Source organism: Perca flavescens, chromosome 10, assembly GCF_004354835.1.
Source record: "Perca flavescens isolate YP-PL-M2 chromosome 10, PFLA_1.0, whole genome shotgun sequence".
In the NCBI taxonomy this organism is placed as follows: Eukaryota; Metazoa; Chordata; class Actinopteri; order Perciformes; family Percidae; genus Perca; species Perca flavescens.
The window spans coordinates 9489461-9516905 of record NC_041340.1 but is presented as its reverse complement, the minus strand read 5'-3'; the positions used below and the strand labels follow the sequence as shown (position 1 = coordinate 9516905).

At 40.2% G+C, this 27445-nt stretch overlaps 1 protein-coding gene across 1 annotated transcript in view; it reads left to right on the top strand.

Annotated features, from left to right (window-relative positions):
* The first annotated feature begins 258 nt into the window (after window positions 1–258).
* The window catches only part of glrbb (glycine receptor, beta b), a 27268-nt gene continuing 81 nt past the window's right edge, over window positions 259–27445 (top strand). The window contains exons 1-10 of the mRNA XM_028589778.1: window positions 259–501; window positions 3967–4105; window positions 7221–7327; window positions 8714–8781; window positions 15588–15814; window positions 17243–17325; window positions 19036–19176; window positions 21204–21356; window positions 24401–24693; window positions 27230–27445. The exon at window positions 27230–27445 is cut by the window's right edge and continues 81 nt beyond it. Coding sequence (XP_028445579.1) covers window positions 3984–4105; window positions 7221–7327; window positions 8714–8781; window positions 15588–15814; window positions 17243–17325; window positions 19036–19176; window positions 21204–21356; window positions 24401–24693; window positions 27230–27445 — 1410 coding nt within the window. The 5' untranslated portion in view covers window positions 259–501; window positions 3967–3983. The remainder of the gene's footprint in view (window positions 502–3966; window positions 4106–7220; window positions 7328–8713; window positions 8782–15587; window positions 15815–17242; window positions 17326–19035; window positions 19177–21203; window positions 21357–24400; window positions 24694–27229) is intronic.

Below are 27445 nucleotides of genomic sequence, written 5' to 3'. Positions count from 1 at the left end.
ATAGTGAGACGTTTGTTACCATCACGTGAAGGAGAGCATTTTCAACCCCCCGGCTGTCACGTCACGTCTCAGCGTTTAGCTGTGGTTGTACGGTTGAGGATGCGGAGAGCGGCTGTCCGTGGTGCTGATGGGAGGAATGACGCTCTCCAGCTCTGTGCAGCCGCTACTGCGCATGTTGCATGACAGGTACCACGCAAGCCTCCATCTTGGGCTTCCCGAGCTGAGGCGAAAGAACAGCAGCCATATATATATATACACACACACTGATTCCAAAATAACAACAAACCGGGCGAGGTAATAAAAAAAAACTTGGCATTTTGCCGAGATGTAACTTTTCAACAAATTCATTCAACAAATTGCAACAACAATAAAAGTGGAGGACGCGGAGAACAGAATGGGAAAGAAAGACAGCGTATGGTCTAGAAGGCTCTGTTAACGACCGCCCTGTCAGCTTTACCGGGTCTAGTTTTCGGAGGAATTGACAGGTGACAAATCCAAACGGTAAGTGGTGGCATGATTTGTGATGGACGACTTTCGTGTTATTTATGTTCGTAACGTGCGCTCATGTGATGTGTACTCGCATGTTCGCGTTCATGTGTAGCCTGTTCTCCTTCCTGCATGCCGACCCCCCCGTCATGGTGGTCGCTGTTTGCTGTGCTGTTTTCACGCGAGCCCCTTCTGTTTGCTGATGCTCCGGCTGTGGTCAAGTGTCAGCCTCTGTCACTTACTTTTCTCTTGTTCAAAAAAGACCAAACACGACCAGCAGCCACAGGTTGTGTTGTGAGTGCTCCGGTAGTTTGCGTATAGGCTACTGGCTGTATTGTATTGGCTCCATATCAGTTTTTTGATAAGCATATTGCACAGGCCTTTCCTCGTTGGTTTTTGCAGTTAGATAAGAACACCGGATAGCCCATTGAAGTGTATCATATTAAAGAAAACAGTGAATATCAAATATAATTTTACACAAAATCCTATACCTTTAGTGTATCACTGTTAACTTAAATAGCTTATGAATAATAATCACTCATTTACATTTAATATGCGATTATTATCTTATGACATTGATTCATTTTCATATAACTACATGATTGTGGTCTAGATTTTGAAAAAAATGCACAGCCTGTGGAAAATATGTGGGCAGAGCCGAATTGCTTATTGACCTTGGACCCATGGGGCAGACCATGTGAGGCTGCTTGAGTCACTGTCAGCCAGACTCTGCAGTTTTAACATTGCCAGTAGTAAAACACAGGTAAGGGTAATGTTCTTCAGCGGTCACACAGTTGACTCAGGCAGAGCCGTGGTCAAGTTATGGAGTCGTCCTCTGCTGAACCCACATCTATCTGCAAAAGAATCAGTTTAGCATGGGTGTGCATGGTAGCCTGGTTACCTCTTAAAATGTATACAAATGTACACACAACAAAGTGCACAAGATCAACAAAACCAAACAAGTCACTCAAATCTGCTCCAATATACCATGCATTATTCACCCCCAAAACAGCCTCCGATAACTACTTGATTAAGGCTAAAGTCCTTTTTATAGGGTTAGGTACTAAAGCAGAGTGTATTGGAGAGGAGTTGTGAAACTTGTTTAACTGTAATTAACTTATTGTTTGATGTATTTTTAATGAAAAAATGTAGGTTCAGGTTTCAGGTAATCAGTTTTTATATTATCATAAATGCATAAAGCACCTAATACAGTGATACATACAGGGGTCACGAGTTGATCCACAAGACAAGGAAGAAGGAGAAACAATGTTTCTGCTGCTCAAAATTATGTTTATTTTTATGACTTTCCTCAGTTTTTTTGCCCTTGTGAAATATTGACTTTTACCCCTTTACGACTCTAAAAGCTATAAATAAAATGTAAAATTTAAGGACGCAACGTCGCCCTTCAAGGGTTTGGATCACAAGACAAATCTTAAAGATAGTGAGATGATTCATTGTGACATAATTCACAAATGTAAGAAAGCAATGACCCTCTTTGGTTAATCTGCTCACACACAAATGTAACCTGTGAGGAAGGGTTGGAATGTAACATTGCTTGATTATTAAAGGGTAACAAGCCAAAAAAAATTGGAAAACACTGCTATGATGTGCTGTATGTTCATGCAGGTGGTCATATTTTGAGTGGCAGCACGGTTTTAACATGTGTCTGGAGTAGATGGTCATGATGGGAGTTGTCCAGATGGGAGTTGTCATGTAGAAAATTGTATATAGGTCACATAAGAAATGTTTTTTTTTTTTTTTAGAAATGTGGTTGGTTGCCAAGTAAAACATTCCTGATAACTTCAGCTGCTGCCATCTGATATGTGTGGGTCAGTGTTGACGTATGGTGGCCACCTTCTCCACCACAATGGTAACACAACCCCGCAGTTTGCAGGAATATTCCTGCAAGAATATTTCTGCAAGAATCGCTAAATGGAGTGGCTGAAACAATTTCCGCTGGAGAATGTGAAGATCAATGTGCGGGCGAGGAACAGTCGAGGAGTTACTAGGCCAAGGCAGTGAGAAAGTTAGAGTGTCTCTGTCTAGACAATAAACTGCTTCAGTTAATATACAGTCTTGCTGGAAGGGTGGGGGTGAGGCTGTTGGCTAAGTTGTGGGTCTCATTGTCACTATGCAATGAAATGGACCAGTTTTCTATGGGGAATGAATCACATAGGTACTATGGCTGCTAGCTGATTAATGACCACTATCAAGAAATGCAAAAGTGCACCACCTGTGCCTTGAAGTGTGCATTTGTATACTGTATGTATTGTTCTGTTACTGTTACTGTTAGCTGGCTGTGGATGTTCTAACAAAGAGATTTATGGCAAAGACACAGTACCACATTATCTCCTACATTTTAGTATTTGTTGTGTGAGAATGGATTGAACTATAACACTACAGTTGTCATAGATCAAACCAAATTATGTAGTTTATAAAGATCGTGAAACAGAACTGTGGTGATAGAAAAGACAATATACAGCAGCATGCAGAATCAGCATTGTTAAGCCTTTTTTTTTCTGCAGGCTCTAGACTGAGGTAGACAATATTTTAGGGTCACATTCACCTGACGAGTCCTGAATGACCAACCGTCGTTATCCAGGTGCATTAATCCACTGATTGGATTTATGCTTGAACTTGCACTACTTGATTAAACCATGTCAGATTTATTAATTTACATTTCAGACATTAACTGTATGTGACATGCATGCTAAGTACATGGGAATGCGTCATGTCAGGAAAGTAAAAAGTCACAGTGTCTAGAAAACACGTCGAGGGCAAAGCTTAAGTAGCCACTGTCCTCTGTCACATGTGCAATTGGATGCTGAGATCTGTTGAATGTGACAAGAATACAATTCAGTGGGGGTTATTAAATTGCACACTATTAAAGGTCCCATGACATGCTGCTCTTTGGATGCTTTTACATAGACCTTAGTGGTCCCCTAATACTGTATCTGAAGTCTCTTTCCCGAAATTCAGCCTTGGTGCAGAATTACAGCCACAAGAGCAAGTCCCACAATGAGCTTTCCTTAGGATGGGCCATTTCTGTGTCTGTAGCTATTGAGGAGGAGAGAGGGGGGGGCAAGGTGGAGGGTGGGGGTGTGGCCTTGACCAACTGCCACTTTGTTCATTTGAAAGCCATGATGTCTCTCTCTCATGGGTGGGCTAAATTCTCTGGGCGGGCAAAGCAGAGAAAGGGGAGGTAACCTTACTCCTTATGACCTCATAAGGAGAAGATTCCAGATCGGCCCATCTGAGCTTTCATTTTCTCGAAGGCAGAGCAGGATACCCAGGGCTCGGTTTACACCTATCGCCATTTCTAGCCACTGGGGGACCATAGGCAGGCTGGGGGAACGCATATTAATGTTAAAAAACCTCATAAAGTTATGTTTTCATGCCATGGGACCTTTAAGCTTGAGTAATTTAAATGCTGTGACTCCTTTTCTTTGGATAAATGGTTTGTTGTTTTTCTCTCCGCAGGCTCATCTCACACCAGAATGTACATTAAGAAGCTAGCCATCTTTCTCCTGGTCCTCTCTCTTTGTCTAGAGGGAGGATCTGCCAAAGAAAAAGGAACAAAGAAGGGAAAGAAAAAAGGGAAGCAGGTTTACTGTCCATCGTAAGTATGGGATAAACCACACCATGTGCTGTCATACAGTGCAAATGACTCATGACACATGACACGTACTGTGATTCATGTATAGTCAGAACAGACATTACACAACTGTTGCCATTAACTAGGTAGTACCCCCATTGACCAATAAACTGACATTTCTGTGTGGAATTGGTGGAGCTCCCCTTTAATTACCTTTTCAGGTGCCGTTTAGCATTCCAACCCGGTCTCCCGGCAGTTCGTGTAAATGTCCAAGTTATTCTTAATCTATTGATACGTGTTCACGGAGACGTTTTTCTCGTTTTTTATGTGTAAATGTCACATTATTTTTTACGTGTAAATGTCACATTATTTTCTCGGGGAAAGGACGCCGGGAGGCGGCCGAAAAGGTCGCTCCATAAGCCGGGAAGCGCCCGCGAGGCGGCCCACGAGACGGCCCGCAAGACGGCCCGCGAGGCGGCCCGCTGGGGACGCCCCACAATAACGGGATGGCGGAGGTTGGGTTTAGGAAAAAACTTACGGGGAAAGGGCGCCTTAAACGCCGGGGAAAGGGCGCCGTAAACGCCGGGAGACGCGCCTCAGTAACACGCGGGACAAAACGCCACACGCAGGGACGCCATCCCCGGGAAACAAAGCGCCGCAAACGGGACGCGATCCCCGCTCGCCCGGGTGAAAGTCCTGTGTTGTTTGACCCATCCACCACCACCCCGACCAACCTCCCTACGCGGATTTTCGGCTTTTTATAATACTCCATACAATTTCGTGCTGTGGCCACAAAATATGCTTCCCATTGAAATACATTACTTTACATTTTTGTGTTGTCCACCACGTAAAAGCCGACAAAACGTCTCCGTGAACACGAATCAATAGATTCAAATAACGTCACATTTCCCCGAACTTCCATGAGACCGAGCTGAGCATTCAGTTAAAGCATAACTCTGTCTATGGATCTTACTTTTCAGTCGTCAGCTGCTTCACTGCAGAGCTACTCAAGTCTGATATGAAACTGTAACACAGTCAATTAGGAACAATGGGCATCCCAGAAATCATGAAAAAGCATGTGGTGTTAAAAAACAGAATAAAAGTCACAGCTTTTTGTATAAGATTGATGCTACCTTGGCCACTTAGCATTTCCTTATTTACTCTTTGCTGATGGTCTGCAGATGTCTAGTATCATATGCAACTGTCTCACTGAATTCCGTGAAATGAACACGAACTGTTAACAGCGCATTACGTGGTGGTGGCATGGAATGTGTGAAAATGCCAATGTAAAGTCAATGAGAAGAGGACGTAGCATTAAGAACGACTATGGTAGCGAGTAGTATGTAAGGCCGAAATTCTGCTTAAGGAGGTTGGTTGGGGTGGTGGATGGGTCAAACACAGGACATTCACCCAGGAGACCGGGGTTCGTGTCCTGCGTGTCAAGTTTCCTAAAGTTGCTCATGTCACGGAACAGTAAGCCCACCCACAACCTTTTCCTAAAACCAACCGTCCCGTTCTTCCCGCGCGTCACCTTTTCCTTAACTTAAGGGGCCGTGTATTTAACGGAATTCTTCCGTGGCCCCATCCCAGAATGTTTTGCAATTCCGTGAAACTACCACAGATTTTGAGTTAAGGGGCCGTGTTCATTTCACAGAATTCTGTGAGATTAGGTTGAAGAATGTGTTAAATAAAAATGGAAGTTGTCAGGTCATGGATAAACTAAAAAGGTAAATTCTGTATATGTCTAATAACACAATGAACATTAATATGCTCCAACATGCCTTTTGGACTGCCCATTGTCTCTATGCCGTGTAGAGCTGCATCCACTACTTCCTTAAATGGTAACAAATGGCTCGACAATGAAAGTTCTTGAAATGAAGGCGAAATCGTTTGATGTAGGCCCAGTATTGGCAAGTGTAAGCTGTATGACATATTTCGAGTTTAGTGCTGCGGATGCCTTTGTGGATCAAGGGAACCACTTGGTTCCAGTTTAGCAGTTGTGCTTGAGGTTGTCAGTAGGGCCTGTTAAAAGAGAGAAGAAAAGAGGTTTAGTGGATGGGAATTATGTGTTTCACTTTGATCAGAGGAACCGCAGAACATACACACACAGTGCGGCATTCCTATGGAGCACTTTAACTCATCCTCAGTGCATGATAAGGTTTACATAATGATATGTAAAGTGCTTTGGAAAGGGTGAATTATTTGGCAGGAGAATCATTGCCACCCACAGGGAGGCTTTCTTTTTCTTCTTTCTTCTTGCCAGATCCTGTTCTCTCCTTTCCATCTCTCCGTACCATTGTTTTTTCATAAGTCAACCTCAGACAACAAATCATGTTTGCTTGAACGTCTCTAAAAGTCACCACTTTATGTTATGGTGGTAATTGTTAGTAGGCAGCTGTTTTTTTGAAAATATATACTGTTTGTCTTGAAAAGTCATGTTTACTCTTTGCCACCCACATGGCAGATATATTGAGTCCAGGAAACTATGAAATCAAGAAAAATTGGGTAACATGTCTTTCATTCTTTAACTTTGCAAATTAACTTGAACCTGAACTGAATATTTTTGATAATATTGTTGTATTTTATGAAGCATTTGACACAATTTCCTCATAGAAACCAAAATCAATTTCCTTAGACAACCTGCTGTACTGTGTTTAGTGCTATAGCAAATGTTAGCGTGCTAAAACTCTAAGATGGCAAATATACCTATGAAATATGAGCATGTGAGCATTATCAGTGTGAGCATGTTATCAGGCTGGCATTTGCATTTAGCTCAAAGCACAGCTAAACCTAAGCACAGCCTCACGGAGCCGCTATCATGCCTGTATACCCATGGCTTTGTTAGAAATATGACGCTAAATGACGTCAAGGTGTTGCGTGATTGCTCTAGAAGGTTAAAAAAAATGTCCCTATCTGCCTGGAGAATCATTCCAACTTCCCCAGTCAACATTGCCTGCATGGTCCAAATGTTAAAAGCTAATTTAATCCCTAACTGGTAGCTCTCTCAGGTTATAGTTTAACCAAAGAGTATACAGAGTAGAAGAGGGTGTGCTGTTCATCTGCACTGTTCATCTGACAGGAATTTGACCTACTAATGTAATCGTGCCTGCAGTTCCCTCTCTGTCTTTCTTGTTTGCAGACAGCTGTCATCTGAGGATTTGGCCCGAGTCCCTGAAAATTCAACCAGTAACATCTTGAACAGGTTACTGATCACCTATGATCCCAGAATAAGGCCCAACTTCAAAGGCAAGTCTCTTTTCGTCTTCATCTGTCTCTGTGTATTCTTAATTGACATTTCTGCTCTGGTGCTGTCATGCTAATTAAAGACACGAGTATACTATGAATATGTAGGTCCAGATTTCTTTCATAGACTTGGTGCAGGGACAAGTGTCCGCATAAACGGTGCATGAGACATTAACAAAAATGTATTTCCTGTTGCACATACACTTGCATATTTAACATGTACTACAACAATGTTACAGTAAGCCAATGTTCTCAGGTTGACTGTCTTTCCTCAAAAACATGTTCAACAGGTGTTGACTTACACACAGGCTGTTATGGGAATTAAATCATACATATTTACAGTGTGAAGTTTGTATATTTGATTTAACTACTGTTTTTCACACCTCCACCTCTAGAATCTGCCACTGTTTTATCTTCTCTTTTTTTTTTTACTGTCGACCAAGTATCCATATTTACAGTGTTTACAGTGTACTGTAAATGTCACACTGCACCAGGCTTTCAGTCCCACAAAGGACAACAATAAAAATAACAAAGAGGTGATTGATGACCTCTACGTCTGACTGATGGTCTTACCAGTCTTCAGGTAGTTTCCATCCTCTGGCACTTGGCAGCAGAAGCTGTATCTGGGACTCAGTGTTTGATTTATTGTGAGCAGAATCAGCTCCCTCTCTGTCTGCCTGAGGCTGGTCCAGCAGCCAAACATCTGCTCTTGATTTCAGGGTGGGCTGAAAGCTCCCCATCCATAAACATCCATGTCATAATCTCCCAAATGACATCCTAAACTGCGCCTTGTGCATTACTTTGCGCAGGCCTATAAAATAGTGAGCTGCTTTTAAAGACCCTATAGAGAATTTTGAGCTAACACTAGAAGTGTTTGTTGAATATGTGTTAGTTTTCTTGGTTGAATTAATGCATTGGGGTTGTAAGGTTTATGCCACCTCTGTATTGCACATTAATTTTGCGAATTTCATGATATAATTTAACCTGTAAAACTCCTGAGCCTCCAGTAAACACCTCAAAGGAAACAGTTTATTCAAAGGAGGGTGAACAGTCAGCATTCATCAAGGATTTAAATAGTTTATGCTAAAGGCTGAGGGGTGAGAAATGCCAGTATATTTATATGTTTAGAGTGTTAGCTTAGCAGAGAGGACGAGAGGGGTTTTCATTACTTTGCAATGTTGATAAAGTCTTTCACAAATCATGATCAATAACACAATCAATTGCATAACCAGGTACAATATGTAGAAAGACTTACAGGGATTTACAAAGTATACTGACACTTACTGTAAGCTACAAGCACACACTGCTACCTCAGTCTCATCGCAAAGCAGCTGTGAAACACAGCGGGCTTAATCCTACAAACTCTTCTTCCCTTTTTTCTAAATCCAGGAATTCCTGTGGAAGACAGAGTGAACATTTTCATCAACAGTTTTGGCTCCATCCAAGAAACGACCATGGTAAGAATTCACTTCAATACCACTTTAGCCTGACAGCATTGATAATCAATACTTCTGCTAATCAGATGCAGTGGATCAAAGCTGAAAACTGCTTTATTGTACAAGTTCTAAGAAAGGTGAATGCGCATGTTTTCTAGCCGGTATAAGACCATTTAGCACTGAATCATTATGAAGACTGGCGTTTTAATGCCTCATTTGTCTGATGGCTTAATTGCTGATAAAGAAGTGCAGTTTGAATGCTAGTGAACAGATTAAACTCAAGGACGGCGCTGGGTCGACTCTTGATCACTTAGGAAACAATAAAGGGAACATTCCTCAAGGTTTCTAATGAGCCTGGCTTACCGCCGTGTTTTAATTTAAAGCTGCCGGGAGGAGCCAACACACATTAACTGTCTCTCTCTCAGTAAATGTGTTCAATAATGTGACAAGGATATCGAAATGAATGCAGTTCAGTGTGACATTATCCGCAGTTTGACTTGATTCTGTCTCATAAACTCTTCTGCAACGCAGCTTTACAGGACGCAACCCAGGGGGTTTATTCCAAGACAAAACCTACATTCTCAACAAAATAATTGAAACCACAGTAAGAAAACAAACATGTTGTCTTGCACAAATCATGCAGGCACTTCCTGTTCCTTTATCCAATCCAAACCTGAGTCTGAAATTATGACCTTTGATTGCAGTGCAATGGTTTTTTTTTCTATTACCATCAGAATACCATCAACATGGTTAAGCAATTTGAATTTTGTCAAAAGACAGATTTGCAATGTCTTATTTGACATAAACTTTTACTTTGTTTAACAAAAACAACTGAACTAACAACTGAAATGACATCATTTTGATGTGCTTGCCAAAGCTGTCAAACTGCTGTCAATGCAGCGCTGCTCGCAAATTCCATTTTATTCAAATTTTAAACATCCTGGTATTGTTTGGTCAATGGTCCGTTCCATGCCAGATAGAGAGGACTACACGTTGTGATGGAGAGCAAATATAACTTGCATACTCCTCAAACAAAACAGCTACACATGAAAAGCAGAGCAAAGCACACAAGCCTCAAATACTTGCAAGACATTATAATAATTTGTCTTGCCTGAACAATCCAATTATAGTTATGGAATATACTGCCAACATCAGTCTTCACAAAAACAGATACTAGTGCTACGGTAGGTTTTAGAAATTGGCCTCCAGAGTCCTGTTGCAGGTCTGGATCAGTCCAAAGCAGTGATCAATGTTCTCCTACTTCATTTCATAAGGAGTGGCACTCTGAACAAAGCCTTAGATCCTATATCCCTGAATTGGAGCTGCATGAAAACGTATTCTGGAAATATCTCTTTTGGCAGTGGATCAGTAGAGTGTGTCCGTGTGTAAAATCTTCCTGTGGAGAGTTTCTCACCAGGACCAATTACAGACCAATTATGATGATAAAAGCTGAACGTATGAAATCCTTAAAACACATATTGTGGGGTTGCACGGATGATGGAGGAAAAAACATAAGAGGAGACAAAAACAACGGGAAGAAAATGAAGAAAAAGAAGGAATGAAGAGCAGGCAGGAGGAGGAAGAGACAGGAAAAATGAAGGTGGAAAAGAGCTGAGGAAGAAAACAAAGATCAGATAGTAAGCAGAAAGTGAAAGACAGTGACAAAAAGTCAGAACAAAGGGCAGGGGGGAAAATAAGGGGGGAAGCTAAAAGTAATGCGAAGAGGAACAGAGAAGGAAGACCCAAATACCCAAGCAGTAGACCAAAGATGAATAAGAGAATGAGGAAATTGAGCTGGAGAAGGTTGGAGGAAGAAAAATAAGAAAAAGTAAAGGGGAATGCATTATATAAAGTAGAAGGGATAAGGTAAGAGAAAAGCACAGAAAAAGTGAAAGGAGCAAGATAGCGAAGAATTACAAGAAAGAGAAGCCAGGAGAAGGAAAGAGATAGGATCGAGAAGGAGCAAGAGCCAAGACTGAGCCAGAGAAAGAGAGATGAGGGACTCCCAGATGGCAAATCTGTCTTCCCTCATCCCCATGGACGCCCAGCCGAAAGACAGAAAGAAAATGAAAGTGAGGAAGCTTCAAAACGAATCCAGTTGGAGAAGGAAGTGACAGCTGTTCACCTCTACCATTCCATTTATAACGCTGTGGGGTATCTGATCTCAGGAAATCCTCTCTCATCATTTACACCTCCCTAGACCATACAGCATCTCACATCCACTAAGATATCTATTTTCACTTTATGATTGTATCCATCAGGAGAGGATGACTAATTTGATGTTGTGAAATGAAATAAATTGGTGTGCTGTTTTTTGTTTTTTTTGCACTGCTTCTCAGTTTGAGTTTTTCTCGCTGATTCAAAAAGCGGTTGTGCTAAATATCTCTGGAATCAAATGCAGTACAGGCAGCTTGATAGTGAGCCAGATGGAAGATATATTTCCTTGTCTGGTTTTCAGAAAGGCAAAGGTGTGTGAATTGGCTTGTGTTTCTGTCAGACAGAGAAGAGCCAGCAGTAGCTATTTGTGCTGTCACTTGAGGACTACTTGGACATTTGAGGCTAAAATTTGTTTGTATAGAAATGAGCACTGGCTTTCCAAAATAAGATATACAAAATTTGACCGCTGCTCCTTCTCCCAAAAAATGTTTACTGGCAGGAAAATAAAGCACATTCTGGATTACATCTGAATTTATAAACCATCGTAAGACCTTTGTGTATAAAATGGTGCTAGCTGAGTTTTTGAAATAGTTCCTGCCTATTTATAATCCATATACAATAGAGAAGAAGGAAACCTTTCATGTGGTTTCTTGTCTCCTCATACTGTAGACATTGTGCATCAGCATACCACAAGAAATTATATGGATCAATCTAACATTGTATCTGTTGTGCATTTTTGCCAGGAAAATGATCTACTTATGCACTGTGTATACTGTATACAGTATGACATTTAGTTTCATATGAAAATTATATAATCAACACTTGCACAATGTTGGATCTAACGTATTAGAGAATAATCTAGGGTGAGAGTTACAAGAAAACACTGGCATGTAGAATTGTATATATATATATATATATATATATATATATATATATATATATATATAGAAAAAACATCTAAATAAGTTAGTATATGTGCTGTTTTGGTCCAGAGGAAGAGTTTTAGTGTGGAAAGTGTCTTTCTAGCTTAGCAGAAAGGAAAAAAGGACTCTTGTTTGTAATATTACTGTATATCTCAGTAAATTCACAGGCAGTTCAGTCCAGTGTGTAGCAGAATGCTTTACTGGAGATAAAGGTACCATAGATAGTGCAGAAACAAAAAATATATAATACCCAATGTACTTTCATGAAGAACAGATACACTGTAAAACCACATTTAGTTCAGCTGGTTGCCTCTCACGCTCAAACCTGGCTGTAACTAAAATAGTTTCCAGTAAGAATCTATTTTGCAAGGAATTACACATTTACAAAAAGCAAGAGAAACCTTTAAAATGTGATACTAAAATGTACTCACTAAAGGATCACTGAGTTTAAAGGTGCAGTAGGTAAGACTTATAAAACTTTCTGTCATATTTGCTGAAACTGTCCCTATGTTCGAGAAGAACTACATGAAGCAGGTAATTAAAAAAAAAAAAAATCTGGCTCCTCTGGCACCACCTACAGCCTGTAGCAGGGATGGCCTGACAATCTGTATGTTCGGGAAAAGTCCAGAACGGCCGTCCAACCGACGCCTGTCGGCACAAAAAAAGTCTTATAAAGCGATATTAACAGCCAACAGCAGGGGGCGATAATAAGATTACTTATATGCTACGTGTAAAAAAAAGTAGGCCTACTGCAGGTCGAAATCAAATTGCCGGCAGATCGGGCTGGGTTTACCCAGTCTATAGGCCTACGTCATTAGACGTGACAATGGCTAGTAGAAAACGTAAGGAGAAAGGTGGATGGGAAAAATTCAAAGAAAAGTGGGCCAAGTCTCTCTCGACTGATGCAGCAAAATGCAAAAAGCTCACAGAGGGACATGATGAGGGACAGACAGCAGAGTTCATTTCACATCAGCAAGAGGTACTGGTAAATGCCAGGAGCAGGACAGATTATAATAGGCTGCCTTTATCCCTATCTTAGCGAATTGCATAGTCAACTATCAACATGGGTGTGCATCATGATTATGAAAATGATTGTGCCATTTAGTGCTGTCAAACTCAACGTGTTTAATGATTTCTGTTAGGTTAATTTCAAACATTAAACGTGTTAGAAATGAATCGCGGGTTGACCGCGATTTCACTTGGTTGTATATGAGAGGTTGTAGTGAGCTCACTTTTGCTGCTAGGATGAAGACTATGGTATTGAATTAAACGGGAAAACATCAGGCATGCATTGGTACCACTCTAAATGTGCTAACAAACAGGGAAGGGGGCTAAATAATTCACCAAATTTAACCAAAAGTTTAACCAAAAAACCCTAGCTTGCACTTTCTGTCTGTCTTCCATCAGAGTGCAGTTTTTCCTTGTCTTTCATATTTGCGTTTATATTGTGGAACTGGCAAAGACCTGGGGGTTGTTTGTGAAAGTTTCTCAGACAAAATTGATAGGGCCACAGAGAAGGACATCCTCAGAATAGTGCCCTTCTCAAGAAACTTTTACTTCCCCAACATTAAATTTGCTTACATTATATTTGAATAGTTATAAGTTATAGTATATAGTAACTAACACTCTGTAGTTTTGGACTAGGCCTACAATATATCTAATGCCCATGTTCAGGTGAAGCAAGTAGCCTACTTTATCTCTGAAAGTGTTGTCAGTAATACTCTGTACTGTTTTATAATTACAAGTTTGTGTAATTTGAGGTTTCTGTAGCCAGTGACATTTCATTATTTGTATTTTTGTATTTTCATGCAGATGTAATGGCATTGTACATTTTTTGTTTTTATTTGAAGGCTGAGGCTTCATTAATAAACACAACCCCAATTATCATCATTGGTTTTGAGATGTTACTTGCTGTGAATACCTTGTCTGATAGGCTACAGTATTGTGTCATAGTATCAGGACATCCTGGCTAGTGTCTGTCACACACGGCTAGGGACGAATGGCCGATGATGGGCCTATTTAGAAGAAAGTCCACTGCTGTTTTTTAACCCCAGTCCGTCCCTGGCCTGTAGCATTTACAAAAATCCACAGCTCCCTGTTCAGATGCACCAATCAGGGCCGGGGGGGGTGTCTAACTGCGTGTCAATCACTGCTCATGCACACGCATTCATTCTCCCTTGTGGGGGGAGGGGCTTAGGAGACCGTTTTGAGCTTTAGCAGAAAGGGGGGAGGGACTGAGAAGTTGTCGATGTTCAAATTTTTTTTTTCTTTGCAATCCTACCTACAACACCTTTAATGCTGGCACTCAGAGAAGGGTTTAATGATTTCTGTCATTGTGGCCAAAGTTGGAATTGCAGGTCATGTGACCCAAACACATCCATTACAGAGGAAACAACAGCATCAGACTTTCTAAAACTATACTGACAAACTACTAAGAATTTGAACTACAAGGTCAATTGTTTTGTTTTTTTAACCAGAGAGAGACAATAACACACATGTGTATAGGAAATGGGGATAGGATGCAATGAGCTGGTTAAGCAGATGTCAGTGTAATAAATGCAACACCATGTTTGAATCCCTTATCCAATCTTTGATACGTGTGTGGTTTGTGGTAACGTGAATGTTATCATGGTCCATTAAGGGCCCTGCTGCTGATTTCATGAACACCTCCAATCCATTGTGTTTTTTTTTATTTAAAAACACCTGAGTGCAGAGCATAAAGCAATGACACATGTTGGCTTTTAGCAGACGCTACATAAGCTGCTGCAGTGAAAACAAAAAACAATATTCTTCCCAAGAATTAGGAACAATGAAGGGATGAATGTGGAAGTTAATTTTTTACCCAGGAACACACACACATACACACACACACACACACACACTCTCACACACACACACACACACACACACACACACACACACACACACACACACACACACACACACACACACACACACACACACACACCCACATACAGCTGGTATTTTGGTAGCCTTATTTGACATGTCATCCATCTTCACACTCAGCATTATGAGTCCTTCCTAACACCTGGTCCCAGAACAGCTTGTGGCATGCCATCAAAGCGGGCACAAAAAAAACAACGTCCCAAAGCCAGACTGAGTGATACTTTCCCACCAACAAGAATGTGGAAATTTCACTAATAAGCTCTCTAATGAGGCATTAAGTATCACATGTCGCTGCATCGATAACATTTGACCCTAGGATTGTGTTTTCTGTATGTTGACTGCTTTAAAGTACATGTGATGAGAGTGTTGGCTGCAGCTGTAAAGTGTCACTTGGCACGTTAAAGTGGTCTGTTGATGTTGTTCAAGTGTTTACTGTGAGAAGATGTTGCTCGTCAATGACTTGAAAGAAGTAGAAAATGTAACCTGTCAATAAGGTGGAACAGCTGTATCCTAGGAATAGTAACTAACAGGAAGATTTTTTCTTATCCCTTAACTGCACATGGGTAGAAGACCAGTATACATATGTCATTCAGTGTTATGGAGAGGAATATCTAACATGGTCCCAAGGACATTAAAATAAAAAGCGGCCATTTTGCCGTCCATCTGTGCACCTTTCTTTTTAAAGCTTAATGTAAAATGTGAATAGAAAATAAGCATTAACCGAATCCCATTAATGCAAGAGAGGTCATTAATCCCTTTAAAAGCACCTAACGTCTGTCCAATAGTGCTAACATGATACCGACATTAACCACGTCTGTGCTTGTCTGTTGTGCCTAACAGGATTACAGAGTCAACATCTTCCTGCGGCAGCGCTGGAACGACCCCCGGCTGAAGCTACCGCAGGACTTCAAGTCGGATTCTCTCACTGTTGATCCAAAGATGTTCAAATGTCTCTGGAAACCTGACCTGTTCTTCGCTAACGAGAAGAGCGCCAACTTTCATGACGTTACTCAGGAGAACATTCTTCTCTTCATTTTCCGTAACGGGGACGTCCTCATCAGTATGAGGTAATGAATTTGATTTGATTTTTTTCATTGTCTTCCCTGTTCAAATGTGTGAAACACTCTTTATACTACGTCACCTGACTTCCGCCTTAGAGGCAGCTCTGCATGTCCTGGCTGACGATTACATGGGTTATATGCGAATTATACGAGTGCATTACTTTTAGTAGGTAGGTAGTACAAACGGTGAGTGTGAACAGCATGAATTGTTACAGGAAAATGTCACATCACCTTTAGAGTATTTTAAAAAAAAATACATCCACACAGTATCATTCCACAGTTATGAGGCCTTTGTATAAAAATGTTAGGTATAAACTGGTAAAATTATCTTCTCGAAACTTTGCAAATAATTCTGCCTTTCACCGCTTATCTTACAGTAAACCTTTAATCACATGATTTACTGTTAGGTACAGAGAGGTCTCCACCCACAGCAGGTGATGAAGATACATTTTAATTCCCTTGGTTCATTTTGGTTTGCTGATGTCAGTTTTTCAGTGTTCTGTCTTTGAATTAAATGTAGCTACAAGGCTACATTTATGACAAATAGTGACAGAAAAATGGAGACGAGATAAACAAAGCCGTAGGGGTTGTTATAAGTCCACTTACAGAAACAACAACTCCTAAATCAACATGTCGCTGTTGAAGAGTAACTGCTCCTGAAAACTACCACTATAGGTACCATGTCAACTGAAAAAGATAGAATGGATACACCAATCATTACTGATTGGTTAGGGAAAAACAAAACAAAATAACACCCCCTCCAAATAAACAAAAAATGAACATGACCACAATGTCAGGCGGAATGAATAAAGTGCCATGTGAAACAGAATGCCAATTTAATGGCATTATCGGGCTCAGTCAAAGCTTGCCTAATGCAGCTTTAAATATGTGTGTACGCAAGACACATCATTTGATTTAAGGCCTAGTTGCGTAGGACTCTCCCCTGGAGACCCTAATGTGATAATGTAATAATTGATAATTTGTGTTCTTAATGCACTGCAAATCTGCAATGATTATTTTAGGTCTGTGTGCATCTCAATCAGTAAGGGAAGGCTTGTTTCCCTTACAAGCATTTCCTGGGTTTTTCTTTCTGTTTCAAAAATCATTGAGGCTGCGGGCTGCGAGAGAGAAATTCCTAAAATATTACAAGATTGTTGACATGAAAACTGTAGTATTTGGCAGAAAAACATTTTATCTTCCAAGAGCACATCAATATAAACTAGTTGAGGCTACAGCAACACTCTGCTGTGTTAGGTTTCCTACGTCTGAAGAGATAATCCTTGTAAATATGTCTGCAATTTTGAGTTTTTTGAGTCAAAGTAATACTAGTGGCATGCAAATAAGGCTTTTTGTGCAAGTGTGTGGATAGCAGAGGGTAACAAAAGCACAGCATAATGAAAACCTGAAAACAGAATTTTCTTCATCCTCCTCCAGGTTGTCTGTCACCCTTTCCTGTCCGCTAGATCTGACATTGTTCCCTATGGACACACAGAGGTGTAAGATGCAACTTGAAAGCTGTGAGTTTTCCTGATTTAATATCACTTTAAACCACCAATCACAAACCATGTATCTGTTCTGTCAATGTGGTTTGAGTTGGACTTTAACACATCTGCGTATTGGTATTTGGGAGATACAGTATTTATAAATTGTGAATATAGTTGTTTTTATGAAATAGTAATTTGGTGTAAATTGAAACGTCTTGCTTGTGTTTAGAAGCCTCTTTCTGTAGAGAACACTTAGAGAAGTAGAATAACTCATCATATTTTAAGGCTGTTGTGAAAGCCTAACAGCTAATTGAGCTTGACTGTGGTTATTGCATCTTGTTTACAAAGCAGTTTAGACTTGAATGAGCAAAAAAACTTAAAGCCATTAGCTTCTATATATATACATATATATATATATATATATATATATATATATATATATATATATATATATATATAATATAAATACAGTGGGGTGAAAAAGTATTTAGTCAGCCACCAATTGTGCAAGTTCTCCCACTTAAAAAGATGAGAGAGGCCAGTAATTTTCATCATAGGTACACTTCAACTATGAAAGACAAAATGAGAAAAAAAAATCCAGAAAAATCACATTGTAGGACTTTTAAAAAATGTATTTGCAAATTATGGTGGAAAATAAGTATTTTGTCAATAACAAAAGCTCATCTCAATACTTTGTTATATACCCTTTGTTGGCAATGACAGAGGTCAAACGTTTTCTGTAAGTCTTTACAAGGTTTTCACACACTGTTGCTGGTATTTTGGCCCATTCCTCCATGCAGATCACCTCTAGAGCAGTGATGTTTTGGGGCTGTCGCTGGGCAACATGGACATAGTGGAGTTTGGAGTGTGACTGTTTGAGGTTGTGGACAGGATTCTTGTATACTGATAACAAGTTCAAACAGGTGCCATTAATACAGGTAACGAGGGGAGGACAGAGGAGCCTCTTAAAGAAGAAGTTACAGGTCTGTGAGAGCCAGAAATCTTGCTTGTTTGTAGGTGACCAAATACTTATTTTACCGAGGAATTTACCAATTAATTCATTAAAATTCCTACAATGTGTTTTTCTGGATTTTTTTGTAAAGGAAAGAATGAATGGAGCCATGTATTGTGAGATTTTGAGTGAAAACCTCCTTCCATCAGCAAGGGCATTGAAGATGAAACGTGGCTGGGTCTTTCAGCATGACAATGATCCCAAACACACTGCCTGGGCAACGAAGGAGTGGCTTTGTAAGAAGCATTTCAAGGTCCTGGAGTGGCCTAGCCAGTCTCCAGATCTCAACCCCATAGAAAATCTTTGGAGGGAGTTGAAAGTCCATGTTGCCCAGCGACAGCCCCAAAACATCACTGCTCTAGAGGTGATCTGCATGGAGGAATGGGTCAAAATACCAGCAACAGTGTGTGAAAACCTGGTGAAGACTTACAGAAAACGTTTGACCTCTGAGATGAACTTTTGTTATTGACCAAATACTTATTTTCCACCATAATTTGCAAATAAATTCATTACAAATCCTACAGTGTGATTTTCTGGATTTTCTTTCTCATTTTGTCTTTTATAGTTGAAGTGTACCTATGATGACAATTACAGGCCTCTCTCATTTTTTTAAGTGGGAGAACTTGCACAATTGGTGGCTGACTAAATACTTTTTTGCCCCACTGTATACATACAGTGTATATGTATACGTGTATTCACTTTTTTTGCGCTTTTGTACCTCTTTCATCCAGTTGGCTACACCACAGACGACCTGCGGTTTATGTGGCAGACAGGAGACCCAGTGCAAATGGACGCCATCGCTCTGCCACAGTTTGATATCAGACAAGAAGATATTGATTATGGGAACTGCACCAAATTCTATTCTGGAACAGGTACTGTCCTTGTCTTAAATCTAGTTTTTTACATATTTATAAACATGAAGTTATGAAAATGAAACAGGCTTATTTTAAGGATTAAGTTTGGACAAAAAATTTCGTAAAGCTGGGGTAATTTTTAATGTTTTAAGTCATGCATTGCATACATTTATGTTTATTGGCATTCGTTTTTTGCCCTGCCTCTATTGGCACATTACTATTTGTCTTGGTTAGGACCAATTTGTCAATCAGCAGAATAGTTAAAGGAACACGCCGACTTATTGGGAATTAAGCTTATTCACCGTAACCCCCAGAGTAAGACAAGTCGATACATATCCTTCTCATCTCCGTGCGTGCTGTAACACTGTCTGATGGTTCCAGTATTAGCTTAGCCCAGCACAGATCCTGCAGGTAACTGGTTCCAACTAGCCTACTGCTCCCAATTGTGACAAAAGTGACAAAATAACGCCAACATGTTCCTATTTACATGTTGTGATTTGTAGAGTCACAGCGTGTCCAAACAACGTAACATGAGACACAGCCATCTTCTAACAGTAAACAAACCGGGAACTATATTCTCAGACAGGCTTGCTGCGAGCATATCACTCCGCCCAAGTACTATATTCTTCCGCCTGAGAATATAGTTCCCTTCTCACACTTTGCATGGGAAATCTGATTTGCATACAATTTTATAAAATTGTGGGTGTCTACATAGATATTTCCAAGATGTTGGGTGGAGGTTGCTACAATGAACTTGAACATACGCAGACTAATGTACAAGATGTCAACTCTGGCCTTTTGCACAGGATGCTGGCAGGGCTAGGTATTCATATAATAAAATAGAAGAAAAACTACAAAAAAGGTCCTGGTTCTGGGCCATACATGTATACAGACCAATGTAAGGGTAAAACGACATTCGCAATGAAATGGAAAATCTCTATCAGCCAACAGAGCTCTCGCATTTGGGAGGCACACTGCTGGCAATGAGTCAGCCTTTTAACGGGTTACCATGGCAACCTGGCTAGACACAAAGATCACCTCTGTGTACGACTGGTTTGAGCCTGCTCTGCGACACAGGCAGCCCTTATAAGCCGTATAAAGCTCACCCAGAGATCCCCAGGCTAGTTAAATATTACTTCAGCCCATTCACTCTACCATCCCCATTGGACCCAGCAACCAGCCTCAAAGAGAAGAAACATAACGCGGCTGTAGGAGGTCTAAAGCGTAATGATCCTTATTCCATACTTCTTTAAGCTTGACTAATGAAGACCACATTTCCAGTAGAGATGGATCGGGTAGAATTGATCATTTATGAATGGAAATGTATGCTGTACTGTTAAGAATGAGAACCTCCTCTAAACAGGAACATGTTCCTATCCACTAAAAATAGTAAATGGCAGAGGACAGATCCATGTCTCCTATATAATAGACATGTTTAAACTGAAAGCAGTGCTTTTTGGGGTGCTGCCCTGAGTGCTCAAACTGGTCTAAGCTTTAACAAAGTTAGCAAAAAGTGATGTTAAAGTCCTTATGCCCATTGACCTTTTCATTTCACTTCTTTTTAGTTTTCTCTATTACTAATGGTGCACACAGCTGTGTGAGGACTTAACCTGGCTGCTAGCTTTCCTCTAAATATTTAATACAGATTTAATAGACCAAGTCACTATAGGGCAATTTCTCTCACCTGCTCTGTTTCCAATCAAGGGAAAGAAGTTAACATTTCTAGACTGAAATAAGTCATTATAGGCCAAATTCTTTGAATTGACCCAAGTCGTCTGATGATGTGTTCATGGCATATCGTTCGGACTGTAATTAAGAGCAGCCGAGTCAGGGATTTTTTTCAAATCCGCCACCTTGTAATTCCAAAGAGATATTGATATGAATTTATCTTATTTAAAAAGAGCTATACGCTGTTTGTATCTTGTTGGAATACAATTATGTATGATGCCAGTAACTTATGTACTCTCTTTTAAGGTAAGCTGTGTTTCTTACTGAAGTTATTTCATCATCAATCATATTTGACCATTATGTCCTTTCTGGTATAGGGTACTACACTTGTGTAGAGGTTATCTTCACCCTAAGGAGACAGGTTGGCTTCTACATGATGGGTGTTTACGCTCCCACTCTGCTCATCGTAGTCCTCTCATGGCTGTCCTTCTGGATCAACCCTGATGCGAGTGCCGCCAGGGTGCCTTTGGGTAAGGAATATTTGATAAATTCCCCCACCTTCCACTAACATTTACCAAAACACAGAATGTGTAAATATTCCTTGTGCTGTTCAACCAGGGTTGAGTGCATGGTTGGACGTTAGATCAAAAAGAGGGGTGGCTGAGTGAGTGGGTTTTATTGAGGTACTGTTATTAGGTGTGATCCATGGGGGAAAAATTGAAGTTGATCAAATAAATGTGTTTAGGGATCATTGACATTGTGGCCCCAATCATCTCCATCATGACAACATCATTCACTTTGACACCATGAAGGACTTTATCTATCAAGCACGGTGGCATGTCCAGTATTGTTTTATATGTCATAAATCACTGAATATAGCTGTAATTGACAGATGGGAACCGCCACAGTGGTGCTTTAAGTAAGTTAGTGCTTTTAGGAGGCATTTATCTAGTTTAGGTCTATATATATATATATATATATATATATATATATATATATATATATATATATATAAATACATGGGCATTTAAGCCCATTTATAGCCCAATAGGTTTGATTTCCACGTCTGTCATCGATCTGCCAACATACACATCAAACTACCTAAATGCCTAAAACATTTAAAAAAAACACTGCACTGGATTCAGTTTTCTAGCCTGCATCTTTTCCTGTTGAACTGTGATGTGATGCCTTTTTAGCCACATACACAGATTTCCACTGACAAAATTATTTAACAACATTTTGTAAGCTTTGGCTACTCAATTCAACTCAAGCTTAGCTAATGGCTGGAAACAAGTACATGCTGTGTTTCTGGTAAATCTTTATGTTAATCAGTGTGGCCAACAGGAGATTTTCAGGAGACTGAGAGACACTCAGCTGGCCAACGAGGTACACATGATCCCCATTAACCTAAATTAATGAAGGGGTGTGCTGAGGTGTTTGAGGAGCAGTGCTGTTTTTCCAAACCGCAAAAGCACACAATCTATCTAACTTGAAGAATGTCCAGCTAGATTACTGTTAGCCTGTTAGCCTGTTAGCCTGAGCCCAGAGGAGATGCTAAGAATGCTTCAGTACTGCTAGTGCTTAATTTATGGTGTGTTTTTGTTTACACACTGAATAAATCACAGATGAGCTATCTCTAGTGTCTCTCTTGTGCCTCCCTCACGGTTGGTTGTTGGCACAGTCCTAGCCTTACCTGCATGATGGAAAAGGGGCAGAAACTCTTAAACTAGGTTCAGACACTTTGTTTGATCCAAATGGAAGACTTATAGATTATACTTATACCTTATTAAAGCACAATTTTCTCATCACATCCTCATTGTTTACCATTTTCTTAATTTATTTTTTCCATTTGTTATAAGTTACCAAACATTATATTATGTCTTTATATATATATATATATATAAAAAGACATAATATAATACTTTGTTTGGTAATATGAATGTGTTGCATTCATAATATATTTCCCATACATGCAGGCTTTGCATGTATGTACACTGCACATGGTAAAATTGACGTACAATATTAACAATTTTGACCAAGCTGTGTTTGCTGGAAAAAGGGCCATTGCACTTTTTACTTTTTCTTACTCCACCATAATTGAACCTTTGTATAATATGTCATTGTCACGCACAAACAGTATCACGGGCACCTCTGTTTGTGCAGGGCTGCATGGATACCATAATCCATTGTTATCCCCCTCCAGTCGTCCACTGTCTTCTTTCCTCCATCCTCCCTCCAGTTGTTTATCACCACTTTCATCCCATCATCACTCCAACTCCTCCTGGAAGCCTCCTCTGACTTCTCTCTAAATGGGATCAGTCCAGGTCAGTCAACATTTAGGTGTGGGACAACACTCATTTATTGCTCTTCTTTGTGTGTGAGCATTTATGTGTGTGTCCTTGTGTATATGTGCCTTGTGTATATGTGTTCATTATGTTTTGGGATTTACCACTGCATTAAATGCAGAAATAGGCAATTTGTTTTCTCAAGTTTGAGTTTTTCTGTCTGTCTGTCTGAAGTCCAGGTTTATTTTGTACACGCAGCTGAGTCTGTCATTGGGGAACAAGGCAAACAAAGCTATTGTAGTATCGCCACCTTTCATGTTTTACTTTTTTCATGGATAATAGGTGGCCGTTTTCAGGATGACAATGCTCAGTTTGTTACCAGTGTGAAAGGAACAGATTATAAATTGTGAACCCTGTATGAACCTCATCCTTGATGAGTGACCATACTGAAGCCTGGAGGCAAAAGCCATTGGTCATACCATTGTATTTATTATCTCTTTAAAAAAACATTATAGGAAGGGAAAGGGAAGTAAAGCCATTCAGTGGTGGTTATAATACCATCTGAAGACAGTGGTGTTAATGATGTCTACTGTAGCTTAAAAGAGTTGCTGCTGTGCGGGGGGATCTCAAAACCTGTAATCCTGTTAGCTATCAGAGATAAAAAAAAAAAAAAAAAAAATGTTTTAATTACTGCTATTAGAGGCTGTCTGAGCTCTTGGAGATGTCCTAATAAAGGAGGTAAAGGAAGGGTCATGAATATCTAATTGCAGTCATGTTCTCAGAAACCCTGTGTGGATGTGAGCATTTTATTACAGCTTTTGTGCATATTGGAGGATTAATTTGTTCAGTATTTTGTGCTTTGAAGAGGAAATGCATAGTTTTGTTCACCCAGCAGTTAGTGGATCAAATGTTTTTCCTCAGTGGGATCAAACATCTAGGCTTCACGAGTTGGACTGTTTGATGTCGTTGGTATATGTTGACAATCATGGTTAAACTATATCACATGATTAGCTAGGTATTGCTATTACTTTTTTTGGCACTGACCGAAATGTGTCCGTACCACCAATTATTAAAAACTGTCAAGTACAAGAAGTTGACATTGAATGCCTGGTCAGATTTATTGCTGTGCTTTACCTATTCTTTAATCAGATAAGTAGCTTACAGGAAGTGTTGAAGTAAGATGTATTAATCATAGATAGGGGAAAAGTTAGAATTTAAATTTTTTTTACCTCCAACTTCCTCTTAACTTTGCTGACTGACAAGGTTAATTGACTTTCCTCTTCGTTTAGGGATCCTCTCGGTACTCTCTCTGTCCTCGGAGTGCACCTCCCTGGCATCGGAGCTGCCCAAAGTGTCCTACGTCAAGGCCATCGACGTCTGGCTTATCGCTTGCCTGCTGTTTGGTTTCGCCTCGCTGGTGGAGTACGCTGTGGTTCAAGTGATGCTCAATAGCCCGAAGCGCATTGAGGCCGAGAAGGCCAAGATGGCATCCAAGGAGAAGGCTGCAGGGAAGAGCCCCACTGCCAAGAACAACACGGTCAATGGGACCGGAGGAACGCCGCTGCATGTCAGCACATTGCACGTCAGTAGATCTTTTTTTGATAACTTAAGTGTGTTTGCTTGTGTGTGTTCATAGATTACAAGAGTTACTGTATATTCTCAGTCAAACCACAGTGTGCCGACTTCGTACACATGGAATCAGCGGAATCTCCTCTTTACAGTGATAGTAGTATTTTCAATATCCATTAAGTGTAAAAGCCCAATTGAGATCTTTCCTCATGGTCAGATTTTGTTTTGGTGGTTTCCTGTTGGCCTATTGGTTGAGACTTATACTATATGATTGCAACATCCCTGGTACGATTCTCGACGTGGACCTTTGTTGCATGTCTTACCCCTCTCTCGCTTCCCTTGTTTCCCGTCTGTATCCACACTGTCACTTTATCTAAAACAAAGGTCAAATGCCAAAACATAATCGTCAAACTAAAGAACAATTTACAATTTTGTTGCTTTGTGTAAGCGGGTGCTTATATGTCTGTGTTTATGTATATGATAAGTAAGCTCCCACCTACAGGAACACACAATGACAAAATGTATATTACAGCTCAAACATTCTCAAACAGGTTTGTAACAGTGAGGCGTAGAGATCTAATTTAAATGCAAAACAGAAATCCAATCATTAAGAATTGCCATTGCCTCTAACACACAGTTTTGTCACGACTCAAGTCGGACACTTAACATGCACATTAGGCATGCAGTATGTTTTATGGGTCTTTCAATTGTACGCCTAATTGAAATTCATTTACCTCTGAGTCTACCTTTGTCCAAACCACATTTGGTTTGAGGGGATTACATTATTCCATTGAGGTTTAATAGGTTTTCTTGTCAAAACCAAATCAAAATAATGAAGCTCTAATGAGCTTAATGACTTCAGTGAGTAAGCATCTATAGTCTGATTACATCCCGTTCACCCCACAGGCCTTCAGGGAAGTTGATGAAAAGGATTTTTTTTTTTTTGGACGACATTAAACTACATCCTTTTGCTGATAGTTTTTTATTAGCACTGTTTGTCCACTGTGATAGCACACAGAGGGTGTAGAGGAGTTACAAGACTCCAGATGAGACAGCTACCATATTAGGCAACATTGTAGAGCACAAAGTAAATCTAAATTTGGCTCCAAAATTATGTATTCGTTTCTCTTTAAATAACAGTAGTTTTGATTTATCAGTTTGAGTTCTGTCCAAGCTTCAGGATCCAACAGCTCCTTTACTGGGCTTTCAAAGCGTGGTCTGTTTTTAATCCGAGTCCAACAAAGTCCTAAACAGTCTCATTTAAATGTTCCTCACAGTTTAAATGATTCCTACAGAACTTTTTTTATGCGTTGAACAGTAGTCCGAAAGTGGAGCATTCAGTTGTCCTTTTCCAATCTATGATTGTAGAGTTGCAGAGTCAGTTTCTACATGATATATATGTGTGCAGTTTGGTGAACCAGCAAAGGATCTATAAAGTGAGGACATGGATTTTAACCAAGGACAAGAGAGAGAGTTTGATCAACTCTTAAACTCTTCCCACTTGACAGAAAGATTGAAAAACTGATTAATAGCAAATAAACAGACAGACATGAATAGACTCTCAGATGGCTGTGGTTCAAAAAGGGTTCAGTGAATGTCTGTGCCATCTGTTGTGGTGGTATGTGTACATATCTATCCATGTATCTATACATCTCTACATCCAGTACATACACAGTAGACTTATAAACAGTTATACCTGTGGGGGACATAGTATGGTGTTTTTCCATTACATGGTACCTGATCGACTCGCCTCGACTCTTCTCGCCTTTTTTGTTTTTCATTATGAAAAAAAGTCCCTGGTACCTGCCAACAGGTACTTTTTTTAGTATCACCTCCGTCGAGGTTCCAAGCGAGCTGAGGCGATAACAAAAGGTGACGTGAAAACCTGCAGACTACTGATCACTAATCACTGCATCATCATTGCTAGTGACAGACGGGGGTGTCCTGAACAAACTATTTAATCAGCGAAGGCAAGCGAAGCAAAACAAGGCTGGTGTTAGGAAGGAAGCTAACTAAGGGAAGGGCTAGAATGCTAAGGCTGCTATAGATGACCTGGCAAAGACTCAGGGAAAAGAGGGCTGGTATAAATACTGGATAAATAATTAGGGAATGAGGGGCAGGTGCAAATGTGGGTGTGGGGATCAGCATTTACCATTTAGATTTTATATATTACATTCTCACTGTAGTCCTACATATTACTGTATGTCAGTATACAGTAGAGATTAGTTTAACTGAAGTAGAAGTTACATAACGTCAAGAACCACTGTAGTTAATCACTGTTTTTCCGAAAGAATAATTTATTCCGCAGGATGGAATAATCTTTGTTAGTACCACTAGACAGAGTGCATGGCGCTATGCACAACAAACCCAGTCCACTGCTCAGTTGGTCATTTTTAAACCACTTTGGTCTGGTTACACTGCCTCAGGGGCGGCCAGCAGTGCTTTCAGACTATTAGACTAATCGTATCTCGGTTTATACGTTTCAGATGAAATGCTGCAGAATTTAATGATCAGTTCTTTTTTCCATCATGTTGTTCTCCTGCACCCAGGTGGCAGAGACTCGCTGTAAGAAGGTGTGTACCTCTAAATCAGACCTGCGGACCAACGACTTCAGCATCGTGGGCTCGCTCCCGCGGGACTTTGAGCTGTCAAACTTTGACTGCTACGGGAAGCCCATCGATATCGCCAGTGCTCACGGCAAATCCCATGCCAAGAACAACAAGAAACCTCCTCCTCCGAAACCAGTCATCCCCTCTGCTGCAAAA